The sequence below is a fragment of the Oncorhynchus keta genome, chromosome 12, assembly GCF_023373465.1.
Source record: "Oncorhynchus keta strain PuntledgeMale-10-30-2019 chromosome 12, Oket_V2, whole genome shotgun sequence".
Taxonomy (NCBI): Eukaryota; Metazoa; Chordata; class Actinopteri; order Salmoniformes; family Salmonidae; genus Oncorhynchus; species Oncorhynchus keta.
This window is the reverse complement of record NC_068432.1, coordinates 30,597,501-30,624,355: the sequence shown is the minus strand read 5'-3', so window position 1 is coordinate 30,624,355 and position 26,855 is coordinate 30,597,501. Positions and strand designations below refer to the sequence as shown.

Genomic DNA, 26,855 nt, shown 5'->3' with positions numbered 1-26,855 from the left:
ACATCTGAGCTGCTACCTTCCAGCAGGCGGTACCGAAGCATCAGATCTCGTCGGTTCCGGGACAGCTTCTTCCTCCAGGCCATAAGACTGTTGAACAGCTAACCCGAAGCAGTCTACCTGCACAGACCTGTCTACCTGTACTCACCTGCACTAGATTATTTGCACTTGCTCTTTTCACACCTGTATCTTAGAGACTATTTTCACTCACCCACCCTTACACACACACATGCCCCATTGCTGCTACTATTTGTCTAAGCTTCTCTACCATGTCCCTACTCACTTTAGCTAAATTCATTGTTAGGTCTGTATATTCTTATTATGTGTAAATATTTACCAACAATATCACTTACTGTGTATTTGTTTGTATAAATGTGTATTGCACTGTTTCTGAGAGCTTGCAAGTAAACATTTCACAGTGCATGTGACCAATAAACTTTAATTTGATTTGAGCTGACAGCAACATTGAGATGTGAGACAATCAAGCCAATAGAGGGAAGTGTAATACCCAAAGCAATAGTACCGTCGTCTTTGGCTTTCGTAACATGAACATAACATGAGTTATCATTAAGGTCATACTGTTAGCTAGTGGCTAGTAGATTTTTTTTTAACGAACCCAAGATAGACCACAGACTCGTTTCCAACAGAAGCAAATTCATCATAGTGGGCCGTGTCAAGCAAGAACTAGCGAGATCCTATTGGCGGGTTCTAGCATGGATTTGCATATATACGTTAGGGAACGCTTCTTCTGTGAAGTGCCCTTGCACTCCTAAACAACGCACCTTTTTAGAAGCTTTTTCAAAGTGTAAAGTCCACTCTGTTCTTAATAGATTATAGTTTTGGGAACAGAAAACTGTTTTGAGATCAAATATTTCATCGATGATAAAAATGTGCAGTATGTCGGCCAAAATCCACCTCTCTCCATATTCTCCCACTGCCAGCCACTGGGCTTGCTTTGATCACCATATTTGGTGGTGAGTGGTAACGCCAACCGGATGCTTCAGATTTACACATCTGGTAAAAAGTTTGGCTCATTATGCTCATCTGTGGTAGTGTGTTAGCAATATTCTCCTCGTGCTGTTTAAATTGTAGCTAAATAGGTTATTAATGAAAGGTTCAGAGTTGATATGAGACGCACTTCTTTGTTAAAGACAAGCGAAGCTTTTTTCGAAGTTGACACTGACTATCAAGGTAGGTCAGCTGGCTAGCTAGCAGTTCTAGCTAATTTACCCCTGTAAGGCTACACGCTAGCTATCTAGCTCATTGACTTCAACCCATATTGTGGTGTTTCGGGTATCAGTCTATATGTAAAATGTGTTGTAAAGTTTTCCTCTTTGTTGTTCGTATAGGTCAATCAGAAAGCGCGCAAGCTAGAAGTTCTCCGATTTTATTGATGTGACTCACTGATATAATACTGTTGCTGTACTGACCATACTTTATTAATCGTCAGGGATAATAAGGTTCATGGGCTGTCATCAAATCAAATTGTATTCCTCACATACTTAATAAACAACAGGTGTGGACTAACAGTGAAATGTTTAGTTATGGGCCCTTCACAACAATGCATAGATATATTTTTGGGGAGAAGTAATAGAAAAGTAAAACGCATTATAAAAGTAATAATAGATAACTTGGCTATATACAAGCGCAGCCCGGTTCAAGACTTTTGGGGACCCTAAGTAAAATGAGGTTGGGGGGCCCTCCACCCCATGATAAAACATTATAGTGGCCCCCTTCTTGACAGTGGAGAGAAATGTATGTTTTCCTGCAATGCTACTCATTTTGCCATCGGGTGGAGAGACATTTTTGCAGTTTTGAAGCTGATTTCCTGCAATTCTACACATTTTGTAATGACTTATGTTAATATGATATCTGTGAGAATTACTTGCAAAAGGAATAGGGGCCCCCTGGAGGTCAGGGCCCCTGGGCACTTGCCCTGCGTGTCGGTCGGTATTCGGCCATGAATACTACAAGTTTAGTTAACTGGCTAGACTAACTAACAATCTAAAAGTTGTTAGCTGACATGGCTAATTGAGCGGCTGTCAGTGACTGATATAACAAGAGCAAAACTGCTGATGCACAACCAAATTTCAAAATTGCACCTGGTGTATTCTACTATTCTTACTCTCGTCTAAATAGTAAGTTTAGACCCTGACTGAGTTCCTTGGGGTCCCCTAGCAGCTGGGGGCCCTAAGCAACTGCTTATGTCGCTTATGCCTGGAACCGACCCTGTACAAAGGGTACCGAGCTAATTGAGGTTGATATGTACATACAGTTAATTCGGAAAGTATTCAACCTCTTCCCTTTTCCACCTTTTGTTACATTACAGCCTTATTCAAAAATGTGTTAAATTAATTTCCTTCATCAATCTACCGTAATTTCCGGACTATAAGCCGCTAATTTTTTCCCACGCGTTGAACCTCGCGGTTTATACAATGACGCGGCTAATTTATGGATTTTCCCGCTTTCACAAGATTCATGTCGCCAAAAAACTGAGCACCGTCACATAATGTGAAGTAAATCGAGCGCGCTCAAACTTCCCATCATTCTGATTACGGTAGTCATTTTGTCACCCTCATCATGGCAAAGACACGGAGAAATGCATATGATGCAGCTTTCAAGTTGAAGGCGATCGATCTGGCTGTTGGAAAAGGAAATAGAGCTGCTGACAGCGTGGAGCATTGTCAAAAAATCCACTATCATCAACGGGTTTTGAAAGGCTGGACTGCTGCGTGTTGAAGAGGGCAGCGATCCAACATCGGATGAAGCTATTCAACTCCGACACCGAAGGAGATGACTTCAGTGGTTTCAGTGCACAGGAGGAGGAAGATGGTGACCATTGACTTTCTCGGTAGGCTACTGTTTAATTTGTTACAAGCCGTGTTACGTTAAAGCCTATTTATTTTTGTTACAAGCCGTGTTTCGTTAAAGCCTATTTATTTTTGTTACAAGCCGTGTTTCGTTTAAAGGCTGTGTAAAGTTAATTTGTTTCAATGTACCAGTAGGCACCTGCGGCTTATAGACATGTGCGGCTTATTTATGTACAAAATACATATTTTTTAATAATTCAGTGGGTGCGGTTTATATTCAGGTGGGGTTAATAGTCCAGCAATTACGGTACATACAATACCACATAAAGACTAATCAAAAACAGGTTTTTTAGAATTGTTTTGCAAATGTATAAAAAAACATTGCCCTTATTATCATAAGTATTCAGACCCTTTGCTATGAGACTTCAAATTGAGCTCAGGTGCATCCTATTTCCATTGATCATCCTTGAGATGTTTCTACAACTTCATTGGAGTCCACCTGTGATAAATTCAATTGATTGGACATTTTTTAAATTTAATTTTACCTTTATTTAACCAGGTAGGCAAGTTGAGAACAAGTTCTCATTTACAATTGCGACCTGGCCAAGATAAAGCAAAGCAGTTCGACAGATACAACGACACAGAGTTACACATGGAGTAAAACAAACATACAGTCAATAATACAGTATAAACAAGTCTATATACAATGTGAGCAAATGAGGTGAAAAGGGAGGTAAAGGCAAAAAAGGCCATGGTGGCAAAGTAAATACAATATAGCAAGTAAAACACTTGAATGGTAGTTTTGCAATGGAAGACTGTGCAAAGTAGAAATAAAAATAATGGGGTGCAAAGGAGCAAAATAAACAAATAAATAAAATACAGTTGGGAAAGAGGTAGTTGTTTGGGCTAAATTATAGGTGGGCTATGTACAGGTGCAGTAATCTGTGAGCTGCTCTGACAGTTGGTGCTTAAAGATAGTGAGGGAGATAAGTGTCTCCAGTTTCAGAGATTTTTGTAGTTCGTTCCAGTCATTGGCAGCAGAGAACTGGAAGGAGAGGCGGCCAAAGAAAGAATTGATTTTGGGGGTGACTAGAGAGATATACCTGCTGGAGCGTGTGCTACAGGTGGGAGATGCTATGGTGACCAGCGAGCTGAGATAAGGGGGGACTTTACCTAGCAGGCTCTTGTAGATGACATGGAGCCAGTGGGTTTGGCGACGAGTATGAAGCGAGGGCCAGCCAACGAGAGCGTACAGGTCGCAATGGTGGGTAGTATATGGGGCTTTGGTGACAAATGGATTGCACTGTGATAGACTGCATCCAATTTGTTGAGTAGGGTATTGGAGGCTATTTTGTAAATGACATCGCCAAAGTCGAGGATTGGTAGGATGGTCAGTTTTACAAGGGTATGTTTGGCAGCATGAGTGAAGGATGCTTTGTTGCGAAATAGGAAGCCAATTCTAGATTTAACTTTGGATTGGAGATGTTTGATATGGGTCTGGAAGGAGAGTTTACAGTCTAACCAGACACCTAAGTATTTGTAGTTGTCCACGTATTCTAAGTCAGAGCCGTCCAGAGTAGTGATGTTGGACAGGCGGGTAGGTGCAGGTAGCGATCGGTTGAAGAGCATGCATTTAGTTTTACTTGTATTTAAGAGCAATTGGAGGCCACAGAAGGACATGATTTGGAAAGGCACACACCTGTCTATATAAGAACCCACAGTTGACAGTGCATGTCAGAATGCCAAGTGTCACATCTGGAGGAGACCAGGCACCATCCCTGCGATGAAGCATGGTGGTTCCAGCACCATGTTGTGGAGATGATTTTCAGCAGCAGGGACTGGGAGACTAGTCAGGATCGAGGGAAAGATGAATGGAGCAAAGAGATCCTCAATGAAAACCTGCTCCAGAGTACTCAGGACGTCGGACTGGGGCGAAGGATCACCTTCCAACAGGACAATGACCCTAAACACAGTCAAGACAACGCAGGAGTGGCTTCGGGACAAGTCTCTGAATGTCCTTGAGTGGCCCAGCCAGAGCCTGAACTTGAACCTGATCGAACATCTCTGGAGAGACCTGAAAATAGCTGTGCAGCAACGCTTCCCATCCAACCTGACTGAACTTGAGAGGATCTGCAGAGAAGAATGAGAGAAACTCCCCAAATACAGGTGTGCCAAGCTTGTAGCATCATACACAAGAAGACTTGAGGCTGTAATCACTGCCAAAGGTGCTTCAACATAGTATTGAGTAAAGGGTCTGAATACAATTTTTTTTGCTAGGTAAAGCTCCGCCTAATCTCAGCTCACTGGTCACCATAGCAACACCTACCAGTAGCAAGCGCTCCAGCAGGTATATTTCACTGGTCATCCCCAAAGCCAACACCTCCTTTGGCCGCTTTTCCTTCCAGTTCTCTGCTGCCAATGACTGGAACAAATTGCAAAAGTCACTGAAGTTGAAATACTGGTGTGCAAAAGAGCAGAAAAAACAAAAAGACAAATATGGGGAGGTAGGTAGTAGGTTGGATCGGCTATTTACAGATGGGCTGTGTATAGCTATACCGATCGGTATGCTGCTCTGACAGCCGATGCTTGAAGTTAGTGAAGGAGATACAGTGGGGCAAAAAAGTATTTAGTCAGCCACCAATTGTGCAAGTTCTCCCACTTAAAAAGATGAGAGGCCTGTAATTTTCATCATAGGTACACTTCAACTATGACAGACAAAATGAGAAAAAAAATCCAGAAAAATCACATTGTAGGATTTTTAATGAATTTATTAGCAAATTATGGTGGAAAATAAGTATTTGGTCACCTACAAACAAGCAGTCCTCCACTTTTTACCAGTATAAAAGACACCTGTCCAAAACCTCAAACAGTCACACTCCAAACTCCACTATGGCCAAGACACCAAAGAGCTGTCAAAGGACACCAGAAACAAAATTGTAGACCTGCACCAGGCTGGGAAGAATGAATCTGCAATAGGTAAGCAGCTTGGTTTGAAGAAATCAACTGTGGGAGCAATTATTAGGAAATGGAAGATATACAAGACCACTGATAATCTCCCTCGATCTGGGGTTCCACGCAAGATCTCACCCTGTGGGGTCAAAATGATCATAAGAACGGTGAGCAAAAATCCCAGAACCACACGGGGGGACCTAGTGAATGACCTGCAGAGAGCTGGGACCAAAGTAACAAAGCCTACCATCAGCAAGGGCATTGAAGATGAAACGTGGCTGGGTCTTTCAGCATGACAATGATCCCAAACACAACGCCCGTAAGAAGCATTTCAAGGTCCTGGAGTGGCCTAGCCAGTCTCCAGATCTCAACCCCATAGAAAATCTTTGGAGGGAGTTGAAAGTCTGTGTTGCCCAGCAACAGCCCCAAAACATCACTGCTCTAGAGGAGATCTGCATGGAGGAATGGGCCAAAATACCAGCAAGTGTGTGAAAACCTTGTGAAGATTTACAGAAAACGTTTGACCTCTGTCATTGTCAACAAAGGGTATATAACAAAGTATTGAAAAACTTTTGTTATTGACCAAATACTTATTTTCCACCATAATTTGCAAATAAATTCATTAAAAATCCTACAATGTGATTTTCTGGATTTTTTTTCTCATTTTGTCTGTCATAGTTGAAGTGTACCTATGATGAAAATTACAGGCCTCATCTTTTTAAGTGGGAGAACTTGCACAATTGGTGGCTGACTAAATACTTTTTTGCCCCACTGTATCTCCTTCACTAACTTCAAGCATCGGCTGTCAGAGCAGCATACCGATCGGTATAGCTATACACAGCCCATCTGTAAATAGCCGATCCAACCTACTACCTACCTCCCCATATTTGTCTTTTTGTTTTTTCTGCTCTTTTGCACACCAGTATTTCTACTTGCACATCCTCATCTGCACATCTATCACTCCAGTGTTAATTGCTAAATTGTAATTACTTCATCAATATGGCCTATTTATTGCCTTACCTCCTTACTTAATTTGCACACACTGTATACAGATTTTCTATTGTGTTATTGACTGTATGTTTGTTTATCCCATGTGTAACTCTGTTGTTTTTGTCGCACTGCTTTGCATTATCTTGGCCAGGTCGCAGTTGTAAATGAGAACTTGTTCTTAACTGGCCTACCTGGTTAAATAAAGGTGAAATAAAAAATGTAAAACTATGTAAGTGTAATTTTTCATTTTAAAACATTTCTAAAAACCTGTTTTTGCTTTGTCATTATGAGGTATTGTAGATTGATGAAAAAACATTTTTTAAATCCATTTTAGAATAAGGCTGTAACAAAATGTGGAAAAAATCAAGGGGTATGAATACTTTCTGAATGCACTGTTTAGCTAGGAATAAAGTGAAAGATAATAAACAGTAGCAGCAGCGTATGTGATGAGTCAGCCTTTTTGCACAAACTTTAAATGCAGGTAGTCCAGGTAGCTATTTGTTTAACTATTTAGCAGTCTTATGGCTTGGGAGTAGAAGCTGTTTTTTATTTATTTAACTAGGCAAGTCAGTTAAGAACTAATTCTTATTTACAGTGACAGCCTAGGAACAGTGGGTCAACTACCTTGTTCAGGGGCAGAACAACAGATTTTTACCTTGTCAGCTCGAGGATTCGATCTAGCAAACTTTCGGTTACTGGCCCAGCACTCTAACCACGAGGCTACCTGCCGCCCCATTCAGGGTCCTGTTGATTACAGACTTGGTGCATCGGTACCGCTTGCCATGCGGTAGCAGAGAGAACAGTCTATGACTTGGGTGGCTGGAGTCTTTGATCATTTTAGGGCCTTCCTCTGACACTGCATGGTATAGAGGTCCTGGATGGCATGGAACTTGGCCCCAGTGATGTACTGGGCCATACACACTACCATGTGTAGCGCCTTGCAGTCGGATGCCAAGCAGTTGCCATACCAAGCAGTGATGCAGACAGTCAAGATGCTCTCAATGGTACAGATGTACTACTTTCTGAGGGCCCATGCCAAATATTTTCAGCCTCCTGAGGGGGAAGAGGCATTGTCATGACGCTAATACATTATTATACACTATAACCATAAGATAAGATTTATAACATGGCCAGATAAGATCCTTGTTTCACCAGCAACTATGTCTTCCCCCCATAGGTTTAGGAGACACTTCATCTACACTCTGATGCATTTGTGACTTAGTCAACGGTGAGACTGCTTAATCTTTCGGTTAGTCGTCCTCCCTTGTCAACTGTGTTGCTGTTGCCCTGTGTTCCACACCATGGCACGCCACAGTAAGCTGCAAAAACAGGTGTTGTCTCTGTACCGCCAGTTCCTGCGTGCTGGCCAGGACAAGCCAGGCTTTCTACCCAGGATCCGGGATGAGTTCCGAGAGAACTCCAGCATCAAGAAGACTGATGTCATGCACATAGAATACCTTTACCGGCGCGGACAGAGACAGCTAGACCAGCTGAAAGATGTGAACACAAAGCAACTAGGAACTTTCTCCAAACCTAAGGCAGAGCGATAACCAACACTATTTCCGTCTCCACACCCTCTGTTGTAGCTACCTCTAGTTATGTGGATAATACACCATTATCCATTGTGTTACGTTCATCATTCACTAGTCAGATTACTACTTTCAATCTGCAGCTGAGTAAGTGCAGTCATTGTCCTAAGCAATGGCCATTGTTCTGAACTGTATAAAAGTACCAATGCACTGTACTCTTTCATAGAGCTGGATAGCACTGATGATGATGATGATAAATGTTTAAGTCAATCTCTGGCCAGTGAGTTTGTTGGGTTGAGCAGACCAGTTGCTCTGGTCATTGTTGTAAAATACTTACTTTCATCTTGCTACATTTACCTGTTGAGTGTTTTGGATTAAAGACTTTTATCATCAGTATGGGAAGTGAATTTTACTATTATGTAAAAGGTACTATAATACTATTATATGCTTACGTGTCACAGGAGGTCAAGTTATGGAATCTTATACTTTTAAAAATAGAAATGGTGTACTCTTACTGCATTGTTAGGTCGTAACATAAACATTTTTCTGCACCAGCTGTAACATCTAATAAACTGTGTATGCGACCAATAAACTTTGATTTGATTTAACGCTCGTGAAATATACAGTCAATTAGAAATGCCGGAGTAATTTAGACACTGCCAGTCAGCAACAGACAGTAGACAAATCTAATGGTCCAATCCCAAATTGACCCCTTGACCCTACGCCCTATCAGAGAGGAATCGGTGAAGCAAGAGGGTTATCTCTCGCCAAAATCTGTCCAAAATAGATTTCAAATAGAGCCATGACTACATGGATCTCTGCCACCCCAGGTAACTCAAGCCAGCAATAAAACCAATTTCAAATAACAGATAAAAGAATACCTTATTGAAAAAAGGGGACTGTGAAGAGACACAGACATTTTATATACTGTATAATGTATTGTAATTTGCACTGTAATATTAGACTTATCTATTTTGTGTGTGTGTACTGATTATGAATGTTGGCCATGTACCCCTGACTGCAATGTGTAGTTTGGGGTGGGGCTCAATGTGGGCGGGGTCAAACATTTGACCCCGCCCACTGTATTTTTTTAATGTCCTCCACAGGTTTGACAGTCACACACTGAATACAAACACACACGTTTGTGCAAGGAACACTTTGAATACAAACATATTTCATTTTTGAAGATCGTAAGAAATATTATATAAAGTGGTACCAGCACATATGTTGAAACACTTTTTGCTTCATGCTATATTTGAGACAAGCTACTGATATTGTTGCGGTGAACAACAGACTTGTTATGCATGTCATGTACTGTTAAAATTGTGTTGATAAATGTTATAACTTTGTAATTATAATATTTAATTGAGAATAAATATGCAGTTACTAGCTATCCTGATTTATAATGCTATTTACTTTCCTCATCAGTATGGAGACAGACTATACCATATAGACAAGCTGAATGTGCTTTGTACATTAAGTTATACCAGCTCCAGTAAAGAGATCAGAGACTCGGGTGACTTCTAAGTCATCTTTACTAAACAACATAACACAATTAACAAATGAAACAAATAACACAGCAGACAAAAACAAGGTTTGACCACTCCTCAAAAATTGCTTCACTCCTGCTCCTCAAAAGAGGCAAAGACAGTCATTTTTTTTGTTGTCAACTGCCTCCACATAGAACATCTAATAATCTCTCTGTAACTGGAATGAGAACATGAATGGTTTCTTGAGAATAATATTTTCCTCCTCATCCAGGCCATCATACAACCGTAGTTCTTTAAGGGTTGTAATACGGTCTTCCCCCTCCATCCCAATTACACTAGGGAGGGAAATGGTGCCTTTAAATGTTTGCCATTCGCACCACCTTGCTGCTTCCTTGAAGAAAAAGGACGAATAAATATTAAGAGTTGTGCCTCATTGGGTGATCAATTACAGGTTTTACAATACCACCATGCAAACAAAAGCCACTATTACTAAAGAGGTTTTCAGTGATATCTATAACTACTCAACAAGTCTATTATATCTTGCCATGCATCAAGCCTTCAGCATTACACACAGACTACAAACACAGTTCACAGCTCCCAGTTCGCCGTGCATTTTGTTTTCAGTATTGTCTAGAAAGAAAACAGATTGTTGTCATTAAGTAATGTAAGGGAACCTCTAGGGATGTGTGTACAGGAATGCACCTTACTTTAGCTAATAGTCTATACAGTACCTGATCCTGCAGAGCTGGAGGCTGATGTGACATGCTGTGACTTCTTGGGGGAGAGTCATACATCATCCTGAAATATATTGGAGGGGGGGTTAAGTCTTTAAACATGTGTTTAAGACTATACCACTCATCATATGATACCTCCTACCTGTGTTTTGTTTTCGCCTCCTTTTTCAATCTTTCAACCTCACTTCTTCAGACCTTAGTGAGTGAATGACGTACATTACATACATAAAATATATTCAGGTCAGTCTGGCTACAGTGAAACAAATGATTTTAAGGAAGCAAATGAAAAGTTTGTATAATGTTCAAGACTTTGGGGCAGCAGGGTAGCCTAGTGGTTAGAGTGTTGGACTAGTAACCGGAAGGTTGCAAGTTCAAATCCCTGAGCTGACAAGGTACAAATTCTCTCGTTCTGCCCCTGAACAGGCAGTTAACCCACTGTTCTTAGGCCGTCATTGAAAATAAGAATTTGTTCTTAACTGACTTGCCTAGTTAAATAAAGGTCAAATTGAAAAATACTTAAGACATGGAAAGTTCTGCAGGAGAACTAGGCACCACAATAGTGTGCTGCAAGCACAGAAATAATAATTGTTCATATGTTATAACAACAGAAAATATGACTAATATAAAATACTGAATAACCAGCATCTTACCATCAAAACAAACACCCCACATTTGTTTGAGAAACTTTGCATTGGTAGGTCCTGTGGTGTGAACAAGATACACTTTTCAATAAAGGAATGACAATCAAATGGTACAGTTCAGTGGAATCATTTCAAGAAATATCTGACCTGAACATCATCCACACCAAAAGTCCTCCAATGTCCAGGGGACAAGATTCGAGCAATGTTTCTGTGAACACAGTGTATGTGAAAGTTAAGAAAAAGTACAATTCAACAGCTTTTTATACTCCAGCATGCAGTTTTGAACACAGTTGGAATTGAATTTGCCCAAAGGCTCGAACTCAATTTTTTTAAGGGGTCATAATGAGTTCAAAGAGAACTGCCCCACTGATAATGTTGTCTATGGTTTTGTTTCCATCTGTTTAAGGCATTCAGGTGGCTGTATGCAAGTACAAACATATTTTACATATAACATTTTACTTCAAATTAAACAGAGCAATAGTTTTTTAAACTGAACTACCACTATCCAGGTGGGATGAAACCGGGTGCCCGAAAAACCTGAATGGTTGGGTGCTACTTTTCTCTCCAGCCAGTGCCATGGAGGGGATCTAGAAAGAAAATCTCCCTAGCTTGTGGCCTCAGTATCTGTTAAATGTGTTCAAATATGAACAGACACACTTTGACACAACTTTCAAACCCATTACTTTAAAATAGTAGGATTTATACTTAAAAACTATAGAGGTTAATGAAACAGCTATAACGCATTGTAATTCTAGAAAATAATAAGAGCGGCAATGAGCAACTTCGTTTTACAGTAAACAAACAATAACAAAGGCAACACGAAATGTACTAACACCTAATGTCCAATGTGTTTATCCATGTAACTCGATTAAATTCGATTAAGACTCGCTTTCGTTGACGTTGATACCTTCGACGTGAACCAAACTATTTAGGTCACCCGAAAGGAGGGGTTCGGATTAAACGCGTTTGACTCCGCCCACATTGATCCCGGCCCGGAACTGCACACTGCAGTCAGGGGCTTCTCGGTCTTATTGCTTAATTATATTATTATTATATATTACGATGTAAGATTCTCGCTATAGCCACAAGGTGGTGGTAACTTGCGTAGCAGATCTTAGCACACGAAGTAGCGTAGTTAAATGTAAACAGGAAGTGGATACACGGGGTTCGTTCTTGGCCTGTGAGTCTTTTGAGATTGAGACTACATTTTTATTTCATTTTAATCGGATAATTACACATCTACAGAATTATTGTTATAGTAGCTTGTATATTTGTTTTACGTAAAATATTTGAACATGTCCGGATCATCGAGGCCAGGTGAAATGTCCAATTCGCAGTTGTTCCAGCAGGTCAGTATTTTCGATTGATAAAGCCTGGACGTATTTAGTTTACAAATGATAATATATATAATGTCATGCAGATAGATTGGTTAGTCAGAGCCATAGCTATATTTAGATGTATCTTAATACATGGCTCTGGTCATAGGCATATACATTATTGGTTGGAGCCTGTTTGATCTGTTCAATGGCTATTTAAATTAATGATATCCCTAGCGCTACATTCATTGGCAAAACCGGGCAGGGTACTTCATATAGCATTTTTATTATTCCATTATATCCCAAAATACAAGGTTATTTTACTCAGATGGTTATAAACAATGTCAGTTCTTGCGTCTATCGGTCCGTCTTTGAATTTGAGAGTGGTTATTTATCCAGCCCCATAGCTCAGCTATAGTAGACTAAGTGGGAGGGCAGGGCTTTCGTTTGGCTGAAAAACGCATTAAGAATTGTGCTGTAAGATTAAATATGTGGTTGCTGTAACATGTACTCAGCTGCTAACCTGCCCTCTCTTTTCCCAGTTAGCGCTTTTGGGCTGGCTCCGTTCAGACAGCGAAGAAGACAAGGAGATCTTAACGGCCATCACAGGCATTCAGGTGGCACGAGAGCTCATGAACCGTCTCACAGGACAAAGAGAAGTGGACGCTTTTAAGGTGAATTGATTAAACAGAATGGAAAGACAATTCTTATAGTCTATAGGAGCAGTCTACATACTAAACAATCTTGGCAGAAGTTGTCAAACATATTCTAGTCAGGCCCCGCTCGAGGATGACATGCCTAAAGGCATTTAAGTCCATGGTCATACACATCAACAACCTTTGTTGTATATAATAACACAATAAATATATGCACCCCACTAGACATACTAGTGTATCCGAAATGCAGCCGTAGCTGTCTAAGGCCTACACATAATTTGTGATTACCAACACATACAGATCAGCTCGACAGAATGAGCACCACTAGGCTATCAAAGATTCTTACAGGCTTCATAGCATCAATTTCAATCATTATAACTATAGGCCACATTGCTGTTGAATTTGTGACACTACGCAATAAGCATAACCAAGCTGCCACTTTTCCAGGTGCACAATATTTTCTGTGTGGGAGAGTTTCACACACACACACACACACACACACACACACACACACACACACACACACACACACACACACACACACACACACACACACACACACTATAGCAAGAGAGCAGGGAGGGGGGTGAAAAAGTAGGCCGTTTTCGTAGTATTGACATCACCTTTACAGTAGCCTATCACACAATGACTGTGTAATGCAAATGAATGATAAGAGTGAACGTTTGCCTGCTTCTTTTAGTAGGCTACACATGGTATTGGTCCTAATACTGAGACATACAAAATGTAGGCCTATGTGAAATGCAGCCATATACACAACACATGTCATTTTGCACACAAGAAAGCATGTGATGTTGAAGTGGACAGCCAGGACAACAGGAGCACTGCGCCAGGGCTCACCTCATAACACAACCAATTAGGCTACATTGGTCATTGTCCTGATACCCTTCAAATAACTCAAAGCTGTATATCTATCATTAGCAATTAGACCCGTAAAAGCAATCGATGACATTAAGAATCACAGATAAATCTAAAAGATGCATAGAAGAGTTGCAGTCTCCTCGATGCTATGTTTATCCTCTCAACCTTTCATTCTCCTTCCTGGAAAAATATACTTGTCAGTTATTTTTTGTATTATATTAGGATCCCCATTAGCTGTTGCCAAAGCAGCAGCTACTCTTTCTTGGGTCCACATGAAACATGACATAATTCAGAACATTAATAGACAAGAACAGCTCAAGGACAGAACTACATACATTTAAAAAAAGGCACACGTAGCCTACATATCAATACATACACACAAACTATCGAGGTCAAATAAGGTACAGTGGGGAGAACAAGTATTTGATACACTGCTGATTTTGCAGGTTTTCCAACTTACAAAGCATGTAGAGGTCTGTAATTGTTATCATAGGTACACTTCAACTGTGAGAGACGGAATCTAAATGCAATAAAATGCAAATTAATTACTTAAAAATAATACAATGTGATTTTCTGGATTTTTGTTTTAGATTCCGTCTCTCACAGTTGAAGTGTACCTATGATAAAACATTACAGACGTCTACATGCTTTGTATGTAAACACTGCCGATTTTGCAGGTTATCAAATACTTGTTCTCCCCACTCCTCAGGCACCCCGTAGTGCCGGAAGACTGTAGAGGCGTTGTGCCGTGAGGTGTTGCTTTATCTGCTTTTAGAAACCACATTTGCTGTTCATTTGAGCAATATGAGGTCCCTCTCAAAGGCTAGCTGGATAAGCTGGGCTTCTCATTGATGTAACATGCTCTGTGTTCACTGACTATGTTCTTTAGGGTGGAGAACGAATTTTCACACATTGCTGTAGATTCCCCAAAAATGTTAGTCATGTTTCAGTGCCAACAGCACAGTAGGCATTGCTGACAAAGGCCCGCCATATCTTTGAAGAACACTGATGGTGGTGGGGCCTGCAGGCTGGTCGGTGAGCTTGCCATCACTCTCGACTAGAGGTCGACCGATTCTGATTTTTCAATGCCGATACCGATTATTGGAGGACCAAAAAAAGCAGATACCGATTAATCTGTCTATTTTTAACAACTTTTTTGTTGTTGTAATAATGACAATTACAACAATACTGAATGAACACTTATTTTAACTTAATATAATACATCAATACAATCAATTTAGCCTCAAATAAATAATGAAACATGTTCAATTTGGTTTAAATAATGCAAAAACAAAGTGTTGGAGAAGAAAGTAAAAGTGCAATATGTGCCATGTAAGAAAGCTAACATTTACGTTCCATGCTCAGACCATGAGAACATATGAAAGCTGGTGGTTCCTTTTAACACGAGTCTTCAATATTCCCAGGTAACAAGTTTTAGGTTGTAGTTATTATAGGAATTATAGGACTATTTCTCTCTATACCATTTTTATTTCATGAACCTTTGACGATTGGATGTTCTTATAGGCACTTTAGTATTGCCAGTGTAACAGAATAGCTTCCGTCCCTCTCCTCGCTCCTACCTGGGCTCAAACCAGGAACACATCGACAACAGCCACCCTCGAAGCAGAATTACCCATGCAGAGCAAGGGGAACAACCACTCCAAGTCTCAGAGCGAGTGACGTTTGAAACGCTATTAGCGCGCACCCCGCTAACTAGCTAGCAATTTCACATCGGTTCCACCAGCCTAATCTCGGGAGTTGATAGGCTTGATGCTTTGCGAAGAGCTGCGGGCAAAATGCACAAAGTGCTGTTTGAATGAATGCTTACGAGCCTGCTGGTGCCTACCACCGCTCAGTCAGACTGCTCTATCAAATCATAGACTTAGTTATAACATCATAACACGCAGAAATACGAGCCTTAGGTCATAGTCGAATCCGGAAACTATTATCTCGAAAACAAGACGTTTATTCTTTCAGTGAAATACGGAACCGTTACGTATTTTATCTGACGGGTGGCGTCCATAAGTCTAAATATCCCTTTTACATTGCACAACCTTCAATGTTATGTCATAATTACGTAAAATTCTGGCAAATTAGGCGTCCCAAACTGTTGCATATACACTGACTCTGCGTGCAATGAACACAAGAGAAGTGACACAATTTCACCTGGTTAAACGTGACGTGTTGTTGCCACAACAACATACAGGAACTCAAGTCCTTCTGTTCACCTGATTTAGAATTCCTCACAATCAAATGTCGACCGCATTAACTACCAAGGGAATTCTCTTCGATTATAATCTCACAGCCGTATATATTCCCCCCCCAAGCAGACACATCGATGGTTCTGAACAAACTTTATTTGACTCTTTGCAAACTGGAATCCATATATCCGGAGGCTGCATTCATTGTAGCTGGGGATTTTAACAAGGCTAATCTGAAAACAAGACTCCCTAAATTTGATCAGCATATCGATTGCGAAACCAGGGCTGGAAAAACCTTGGATCATTGCTATTCCAACTTCCGCGACGCATATAAGGCTCTGCCCCGCTCTCCTTTCGGAAAAGCTGACCACGACTCCATTTTGTTGCTGCCTACAGACAGAAACTAGAAACAAGAAGCTCCTGTCTGTTCAACGCTGGTCCGACCAATCTTATTCCACACTCCAAGACTGCTTCCATCACGTAGACTGGGATATGTTCCGTATTGCGTCAGACAACAACATTGACGAATACGCTGATTCGGTGAGCGAGTTTATTAGAACGTGCGTTGAAGATGTCGTTCCCATAGCAACGATTAAAACATTCCCAAACCAGAAACCCTGCATTGATGGCAGCATTCGCGTGAAACTGAATTGAAACTTAAACTGCTTTTAATCAGGGCAAGGTGACTGGAAACATGACCGAATACAAACAGTGTAACTATTCCCTCCGCAAGGCAATCAAACAAGCTAAGCGTCAGTATAGAGACAAAGTAGAATCTCAATTCAACGGCTCAGACACAAGAGGTATGTGGCAGGGTCTACAGTCAATCACGGATTACAAAAAGAAAACCAGCCCCGTCACGGACCAGGATGTCTTGCTCCCAGGCAGACTAAATAACTTTTTTGCCCGCTTTGAGGACAATACAGTGCCACTGACACGGCCCGCAACTAAAACATGCGGACTCTCCTTCACTGCAGCCGACGTGAGGAAAACATTTAAACGTGTCAACCCTCGCAAGGGAGCAGGCCCAGACGGCATCCCCAGCCGCGCCCTCAGAGCATGCGCAGACAAGCTGGCTGGTGTGTTTACGGACATATTCAATCAATCCCTATCCCAGTCTGTTGTTCCCACATGCTTCAAGAGGGCCACCATTGTTCCTGTTCCCAAGAAAGCTAAGGTAACTGAGCTAAACGACTACCGCCCCGTAGCACTCACTTCCGTCATCATGAAGTGCTTTGAGAGACTAGTCAAGGACCATATCACCTCCACCCTACCTGACACCCTAGACCCACTCCAATTTGCTTACCGCCCAAATAGGTCCACAGACGATGCAATCTCAACCACACTGCACACTGCCCTAACCCACCTGGACAAGGGGAATATCTATGTGAGAATGCTGTTCATCGACTACAGCTCGGCATTTAACACCATAGTGCCCTCCAAGCTCGTCATCAAGCTCGAGACCCTGGGTCTCGACCCCGCCCTGTGCAACTGGGTACTGGACTTCCTGACGGGCCGCCCCCAGGTGCTGAGGGTAGGCAACAACCTCTCCACTCCGCTGATCCTCAACACTGGGGCCCCATAAGGGTGCGTTCTGAGCCCTCTCCTGTACTCCCTGTTCACCCACGACTGCGTGGCCACGCACGCCTCCAAATCAATCATCAAGTTTGCGGACGACACAACAGTGGTAGGCTTGATTACCAACAACGACGAGACGGCCTACAGGGAGGAGGTGAGGGCCCTCGGAGTGTGGTGTCAGGAGAATAACCTCACACTCAACGTCAACAAAACTAAGGAGATGATTGTGGACTTGAGGGAACACCCCCCTATCCACATCGATGGAACAGTAGTGGAGAGGGTAGTAAGTTTTAAGTTCCTCGGCGTACACATCACAGACAAACTGAATTGGTCCACCCACACAGACAGCATCGTGAAGAAGGCGCAGCAGCGCCTCTTCAACCTCAGGAGGCTGAAGAAATTCGGCTTGTCACCAAAAGCACTCACAAACTTCTACAGATGCACAACCGAGAGCATTCTGTCGGGCTGTATCACCGCCTGGTACGGCAACTGCTCCGCCCACAACCGTAAGGCTCTCCAGAGGGTAGTGAGGTCTGCCCACGCATCACCGGGGGCAAACTACCTGCTCTCCAGGACACCTACACCACCCGATGTCACAGGAAGGCCATAAAGATCATCAAGGGCAACAACCACCCGAGCCACTGCCTGTTCACCCCTCTATCATCCAGAAGGCAAGGTCAGTACAGGTGCATCAAAGCTGGGACCGAGGCTTTCAAGGACATCAGACTGTTAAACAGCCACCACTAACATTGAGTGGCTGCTGCCAATACACTGACTCAACTCCAGCCACTTTAATAATGGGAATTGATGGGAAATGATGTAAAATATATCACTAGCCACTTTAAACAATGCTACGTAATAAAATGTTTACATACCCTACATTATTCATCTCATATGTATACGTATATACTGTACTCTATATCATCTACTGCATCCTTATGTAATACATGTATCACTAGCCACTTTAACTATGCCACTTTGTTTACATACTAATCTCATATGTATATACTGCACTCAACACCATCTACTGTATCTTGCCTATGCCGCTCTGTACCATCACTCATTCATATATCTTTATGTTCATATTCTTTATCCCCTTACACTTGTGTCTCTATAAGGTAGTAGTTTTGGAATTGTTAGCTAGATTACTTGTTGGTTATTAATGCATTGTCGGAACTAGAAGCACAAGCATTTCGCTACACTCGCATTAACATCTGCTAACCATGTGTATGTGACAAATAAAATTTGATTTGATTTAATATTGCCTGCTAACCTGGATTTCTTTTAGCTAAATATGCAGGTTTAAAAATATATACTTCTGTGTATTGATTTTAAGAAAGGCATTGATGTTTATGGTTAGGTACACATTGGAGCAACGACAGTCCTTTTTCACGAATGCGCACCGCATCGATTATATGCACCGCAGGACACGCTAGATAAACTAGTAATATCATCAACCATGTGTAGTTAACTAGTGATTATGATTGTTTTTTATAAGATAAGTTTAATTCTAGCTAGCAACTTTCCTTGGCTTACTGCATTCGTGTAACAGGCAGGCTCCCCGTGGAGTGCAATGTAATCAGGTGGTTAGAGCTTTGGACTGGTTAACTGTAAGGTTACATGATTGAATCCCCGAGCTGACAAGGTAAAAATCTGTCGTTCTGCCCCTGAACAAGGCAGTTAACCCACCGTTCCTAGGCCGTCATTGAAAATAAGAATGTTTTCTTAACTGACTTGCCTACTTAAATAAAGATGAAATAAAGGTGTAAGAAATGAATAAAATAATTGGCCAAATCGGTGTCCAAAAATACTGATTTCTGAAAACTTGAAATCGGCCCTAATTAATCGGCCATTCCGATTAATTGGTCGACCTCTACTCTCGACATGGTGGTCATCAGTTTTTTTTTGCTCTTGGTAGTGCCCAGCCATTTTTGGATATCCATGCTGATAAAAGCTTAGCCAACTAGCTATAATTATTCAGCGTGCCATTACCAAAACTTAACAAAGCTACTAGCTAGGCTATTATTAGCTGCCGCTGTCTGCAAAAGTGAATAACTTTTTCCCCCTCTCTGTAAAAAAATAAAACCGACCCTGGGATCCAATGAGCTTCCTAAACAAGGCAATAAAGGCAGTACCTTGTGACATTGCATGGCTAGGTGCCCAATTGAATGCATTTTAAAATGTTAAATACTAAATATTACATTATTGCATACCCCCTCCCTCACCCCTCCTCAGATCATGAGCGTACACCCGGCATATAGCCTCTGTCCCGGTCTGTGTCTCTGGCAGGCCTGGCAAAACCGGGTCGGGTACATATACCATTTGTTATGTTTATGGGGAAACAAAACTGGGGGGTGTCCATGCCCGGCTTTACCAACCCGTAGAGCCGGCCCTGACTGTAGTGTTTATGTGGTTCATGTTTATGTGTCTGGGTAGACACTTGCTGACCTGCTTGCTTTACTTCTGTCCTCACAGAAAGAATGTATCCAGAGCATTGCAGACTTTGTGCAGAAGAATCCACGTGCCTCACAAAAGGAAATCAACACAGCAGTTGAGAAGCATGTCTTGCTTTTTGCTGCTCGAGTACAGGCCCTTGATTCTGCACCCCTACTATGAGTCCCACACAGCTTCTTTGTTGTAGCTCACTATCGCTGACTGACCACTGTGTCTGAATAGAAAAGCTTCTAAAATTATGAAATTATTACACCAATCAAGGTATGCCTACACACATGGGTTCTATCTGCGCTCTCTCTCTCTCATGCTGTATTGCAAAAAACCCTATTGCAATGTTGTGCTACAGTACAAAGAATACTGGATAAAAAGCTTTATGTCATGGACCAGGAGATGACCAGACAACTGTACATTTTGGTAACATTCCAATAATTCCACCAGCCAGTCTGTTTAGATTGTTATCGAACCTAATTTAATCTAAAACATGTTTTTGATATAATTTTCATAACGTAGATAGCCTTATCTAAGGCAGATGTAATTGTTATCTATCTGTTGTATGTTGTCTTCATATATTGTCTAATATTATACATATTGCCTTATTTGAATTATTGTAATGAATTGATATTAAAAGGGAGATGCTTCTGATGCTTTTTTTTGGCAAATTATTGAACACAGGATAAAGAAAAGGAATGGGTTGTATGATTTGAGGATATTGCCATGTTTCATTCTGTGCATAACAGCATGATAAGGGTCAGTGTGGTAAGTGACACATGAGCATTTTAAGACGAAAAAATAATGGATGCAAAAAAACGTCTGAACGCAAGACTACAGCACCAAACTTGTGCTAGCAGATATCCTCTTAAAATAGGCTTTCCTGGACACATTGATATACGATCTGAAATCACTAAAAGAAGTGTCAGTTGAAGGGTATTTTGTACAGTGCCTTCAGAAAGTATTCATACCACTTGACTTATTTCACATTTTGTTGTTATAGCCCGAATTCAAAATGGATTCAATATTTTCTCACCCATCTACACAATACCCCATAATGACAATGTGAAAACATGTTTTTAGATTTTTTTTCTAATGTTTTGAAAAGGAAATACAGTGATTTTGGAAAGTATTCAGACACCTTGACTTTTTCCACATTTTTGCAAGTTAATTTCATTTTTTAAACTTAAATATCACTTTTACATAAATGTTCAGACCCTTTACTCAGTACTTTGTTGAAGCACCTTTGGCAGTGATTACAGCCTCAAGTCTTCTTGGGTATGACCCTACAAGCTTGGCACACCTGTATTTGGGGAGTATCTGCCCTTCTCTAAAGATCCTCTCAAGCTCTGTCAGGTTGGTTGGGGAACATCGCTGCACAGCTATTTTCAAGCCAGAGATGTTCAATCGGGTTCAAATTCGGGCTCTAGCTGGTCCACTCAAGGACATTCCGAGATTTGTCCCGAAGCCACTCCTGCGTTGTCTTGGCTGTGTGCTTAGGATTGTTGTCCTGTTGGAAGGTGAACCTTCGCCCCAGTCTGAGATTCTGAGTGCTCTGGAGCAGGTTTTCATCGAGTATCTCTTTGTACTTTGCTCCATTCATCATTCCCTCAATCCTGACTAGTCTCACAGTCAGTGCTGCTAAAAAAAACATCCCCACAGCATGATGCTGCCACCATCATTCTTCACCATATGGTGCCAGGTTTCCTCCAGATGTGACACTTGGTATTCAGGCCAAAGAGTTCAGTCTTGATTTCATCAGATCAGAGAATCTTGTTTGTCATGGTCTGAGAGTCCTTTAGGTGCCTTTTAGCAAACTCCAAGCGGGCTGTCATGTATCTTTAATTGAGGAGTGGCTTCTGTCTGGTCACTTGACCATAAATGCCTGATTGGTGGACTGCTGCAGACATGGTTGTCCTTCTAGAAATTTCTCCCATGTCCACAGAGGAACTCTGGAGCTCGGTCAGAGTGACCATCAGGCTCTTGGTCACCTCCCTGACCAAGGCCATCTTCCCCCGATTTCTCAGTTTGGCCGAGAGGCCAGCTCAAGGTCTGAATACTTTCTGAATGTACTGTATATGTAATTTAGATAAGTATTCACACCCCTGAGTCAATACATGTTGGAATCACCTTTGGCAGTAATAACAGCTATGTGTCTTTCTGGGTAAGTCTCTAAGAGCTTTGCACACCTGGATTGTACAATTTTTACACATTCTTTTTAAAATTCTTCAAGCTCTCTCAAGTTTGTTTTTGATCATTGCTTGACAGCCATTTTCAAGTCTTGCCATGGATGTTCAAGACAATTAAAGTCCAAACTGTTTCTAGGTGACTTAGGAACATTCAATGTTGTCTTGGTAAGCTACTCCACTGTATATTTGGCCTTGTGTTTTAGGTTGTTGTCCTGCTGAAAGGTAAATTTGTCTCCCAGTGTCTGGTGGAAAGCAGACAGAACCAGGTTTTCCTGATTCAGGATTTTGCCTGTGTTTAGCTCTATTACGTTTATTTTTATTCCACAGAAAATTCCCTAGTCCTTGCCGATCACAAGCATACTCATGACATGATGCAGCCAACACCATGCTTGAAAATATGAAGTGATATTCAGTGATTTGTTTTGTTGGATTTGTCCCAAACATAACGCTTTATATTCAGGACAAAAAGTTAATTTATTTTCCACATTTGCAGCAGTTTTTCTTTAGTGCATTACTGTAAACATGATGCATATTTTTGAATATTCTAACAGATTATTGTTTTAGATGACATTACCTTCTTACTTAAATCATTTGTGCTACCCAAACTATAGAATTGAGCAATAAGTTGTCAAAAATGTGTGTTATTCAATTATTCATACCTCTGTCCCAAATTTCCCCACTGTGTCCCTTACCCCCACTGTGTTCCTTACAACCTGTTTGAGTTCAGTGTGTACGATCTATTGTTCCACTGGAGGCTTATCTCTTACCCAAACACAAGATGGCACCCTCATACCTCTGTTCGTCATGTGATCTTGTATTAAAACATTTACTTCTTCAAATTACTAAGATATTGCATTATTAGAGTGCTATCTGAAAGCTAATTACCATTCGCTTTGTTACTTTCACTAGTCTCCATATGTTTCCTTCAACTAGGACTCCCTTCTTCCCAATAGGAAGACCATCTCAATCTACTACTTCTAATACACAAGGATCACTCTCAAACAACGTTCTGCTTTTCCCCCTATTGCAAGGTTTAAAACAAAACAAACATGATAACTTTCTCCATATTGGAAGGCATTGTTTTAATTTGAGTCTACCCTAACAATGCTCTATTTTTATTACCAATCTCTGTTGGATATTCACTTTCTGCTTCACACTTATTAAATGTCTATTATTTTAAGATTCATATGTAATACTTTGGAGGGATCAATATGTATTAAATGGGCTGGCACTGTCTATTAGTCCCATGTAGAGGGTGGTGATCTATCCATAATAAGTCTCTACCATAGCAAGTTATACGGTTGAGTAGGTGAATACAGAAAATCAATGGGTCTTTTTAACAGGGTATGGGGTTTATTTACAAGGGTGGGGGAAATCTGTTTATAGTTGTGTTGGTTAGGGGTAAGTCAAGTCCCGTACAATGCTTTAAACTTATCTTTATCAAATTATTCATAAAGTGACCACTGAACATTTCTCAGAATACCTTTTACACCACTTACGTACGTCTACGTGTGGGTAAGTTATTATTTCTATTGTTACATCATCAGATCTGTAGTAACCCATTTTACTCAATATTATCTTACTTTATCTCTAGTAACCCATTTTAAATGTGTGTTACATCACAAATTCCTCCTCTACACAAGTGTTCTATTCATACAGGGGTTGAAATAGGCTCCGGAGTGGTGCAGCGGTGTAAGGGACTGTATCTCAGTGCTTGAGGCATCATTACAGACCCTGGTTCGATCCCGGGCTGTATCACAACCGGCTGTGATCAGTAGTCCCATAGGGCAGCACACAGGGGAGGGTTTGGCCGAAATAGGCCGTCATTGTAAAATAACAATGTGTTCTTAACTGACTTGCCTAGTTAAATAAAGGTATGTATATATATATATTCACGTTAGAGTTCTATTTAACAGCATATTTGGGAATATTACTTTCTCCTTCCATATCTCTATACAGAATCCCTTTATACCGTTATAGATCTTTATGTTTTGACATCCACATCATGAGCAACGATTACAGCACAGCAGCCCGAGAGGTACACAATGGCTTCTCCGGTCAGTGCTCACTACCTGTAGCTCGACGGGCGGTAGAGGACACCATATGTATCTTCAACACTTCCAGTGGTTCTCGACCACGTGCACACTTCTCTTATAAATGGCTACATACAATTTCTTTGCAAATCTGCCTAGAAGGCCAGCATCCCGGAGTCGCCTCTTCATTGCTAATGTTGAGACTGGTATTTTGTGGGTACTATTTAATGAAGCTGCCAGTTGAGGACTTGTGAGGCATCTGTTTCTCAAACTAGACACTAATGTACTTGTCCTATGCTCAGTTGTGCACCGGGGCCTCCCACTCCTCTTTCTATTCTGGCTAGAGCCAGTTTGCGCTGTTCTGTGAAGGGAGTACTACACAGTGTTATATGAGATCTTCAGTTTCTTGGCAATTTCTTGCATGGAATAACCTTCATTTCTCAGAACAAGAATAGACTGACAAGTTTCAGAAGAAAGTACTTTGTTTCTGGCCATTTTGAGCCTGTAATCGAACCCACAAATGCTGATTCTTCAGATACTCAACTAGTCTAAAGGTCAGTTTTATTGCTTCTTTAATTAGCACAACAGTTTTCAGCTGTGCTAACATAATTGCAAAAGGGTTTTCTAATGATCAATTAGCCTTTTAAAATTATAAACTTGGATTAGCTAACACAATGTGCCATTGGAACACAGGAGTGATGGTTGCTGATAATGGCCTCTGTATGCCTATGTAGATATTTCATAAAAAATCAGCCGTTTCCAGCTACAATAGTCATTTCCAACATTAACAATGTCTACACTGTATTTCTGATCAATTTAACCTCCTCCACCACAGCCCTGTTGATGAGAATGGGGGTGTGCTTGGTCCTCCTTTTACTGTATTCCACAATAGTCTCCTTTGTCTTGATTGTGTTGAAGGAGAGGTTGTTATCCTTGCACCACACTGCCAGGTCTCTGACCTCCTCCCTATAGGCTTTCTCATCATTGTCAGTGATCAGGCCTACCACTGTTGTGTTGTCGGCAAACTTAATGATGGTGTTGGAGTCGTGCTTGGCCATGCAGTCATTGTTGAACAAGGAGTACAGGAGGGGACTGAGCACACACCCCTGAGGTACCCCTTGAGGAACCCATGTGCATCTTCAACGATTCTCTTGTCGTTACTTGTTATATACCAAATGTATCTCCTATATATAGATATTAACACCTCGTGTTATTGTTAGTGGCTGCGGACCATGTAGTCACTTCTTATACATGCATACAGACAGCTGTCAGTGGGGCTTTTCATCGTACCATTACACCCTCCTTCTAGTCTTCTCATTAGACTAGTAAATAGCCTTCTCTCTATAAGACTATGAGTACCTTTTTATGCGTTACTCACCTTAATTTGATTGATTTTATCAGTTGCCGTCCCTCAATTGTTTGCAGATGATGTGTCTCCTCCTGGGCAGCTCACTGTAAGGGTCTGGCCTGGGCGGATCTCATCGTCTTTTGGTCAGTGGGGAATGTCCCTCATGCTTCATAAAATGCACCACCGGTTTTCCTCATAGATCCCCAGTGGAAAGCTCCACAGGCAGCATCAATCATCAACATCGTGACGCCAAATTTCTGTCAAAATTCTACTTAGGGACACTCAAAGTCAATATTAAATTAATCAACTTTTATTATCAGCGTGCTGGAAAGGTTCCAACCAACTCAATGCACCAAGTACACATGTCAATTAGGAGCTCTACTCGGGGCAGTCCCGTTAGTTCCTTAAATACTGGTTACAGACATGTTACATAGGCATAGTTCGTAGGGTTGGTACCATCTCCTATTTTAACTTGTAGAACATATTCTGGGCATTCTGCCAGATTTGATTTTTTACCAGGTAAGTTGACTGAGAACCTGTTCTCATTTACAACAACGACCTGGGGAATAGTTACAGGGGAGAGGAGGGGGATGAATGAGACAATTGTAAGCTGGGGATGATATGAGGGAAAGCTTGGGAATTTAGCCAGGACACCAGGTTTAACACCCCTCCTCTTACAATAAATGCCATGGGATCTTTAATGACCTCAGAGAGTCAGGACACCCATTTAACATCCCACCCTGAAAGACAGCACCCTACACAGAGCAGTGTCCCCAATCACTGCCCTGGGGCATTGGGATATTTGTTGACATTTTTTTTTAGACCAGAGGAAAGAGTGCCTCCTTCTGGTCCTTGAACACCACTTCCAGCAGCATCTGGTCTCTCATCCAGGTACGAACCAGGACCAACCCTGCTTAGCTTCAGAAGCAAGCCAGCAGTGGGATGCAGGGTGCAGATGGTCCTAAGGAGGAGGAGCCCCCCTCATATCTTTACCAAGCACAGCCAGGAACCAATAATTATTTATGACACTAGGACAAGATGAACATTTTCAAGACTGTCTCTTCACATTATAC

The 26,855-nt window shown here is 41.3% G+C and overlaps 1 protein-coding gene and 1 long non-coding RNA gene across 5 annotated transcripts; one reads left to right on the top strand and one right to left on the bottom strand.

The window, feature by feature from the left end:
• Positions 1-962: 962 nt before the first annotated feature.
• On the top strand, positions 963-20,866 carry sdhaf1 (succinate dehydrogenase complex assembly factor 1). 4 transcript variants are annotated; one of them, XR_004827114.2, is made up of 3 exons: positions 1,021-1,188; positions 12,999-13,130; positions 20,246-20,866. XR_004827114.2 is itself a non-coding variant. In XM_035782544.2 (3 exons), exons 1-3 carry the CDS (start codon positions 12,436-12,438, stop codon positions 20,384-20,386), a joined length of 327 nt encoding a protein of 108 aa, XP_035638437.1. In that variant the 5' UTR covers positions 12,340-12,435; the 3' UTR covers positions 20,387-20,866. The 4 variants fall into 4 exon arrangements, 3 of the variants coding, with proteins under 3 accessions (XP_035638438.1, XP_052313957.1, XP_035638437.1); XM_035782544.2 differs by lacking the exon at positions 1,021-1,188 and adding an exon at positions 12,340-12,489; XM_035782545.2 differs by lacking the exons at positions 12,999-13,130; positions 20,246-20,866 and adding an exon at positions 7,924-8,668 and having other exon boundaries at positions 963-1,188.
• On the bottom strand, positions 9,793-12,116 carry LOC118391296 (uncharacterized). Its single transcript, XR_008060884.1, has 6 exons — positions 11,976-12,116; positions 11,288-11,348; positions 11,150-11,200; positions 10,642-10,694; positions 10,497-10,563; positions 9,793-10,156 (listed from the first exon to the last, which is right to left on the bottom strand). It is a non-coding gene; the product is annotated as an uncharacterized LOC118391296 (long non-coding RNA).
• Positions 20,867-26,855: the final 5,989 nt, after the last annotated feature.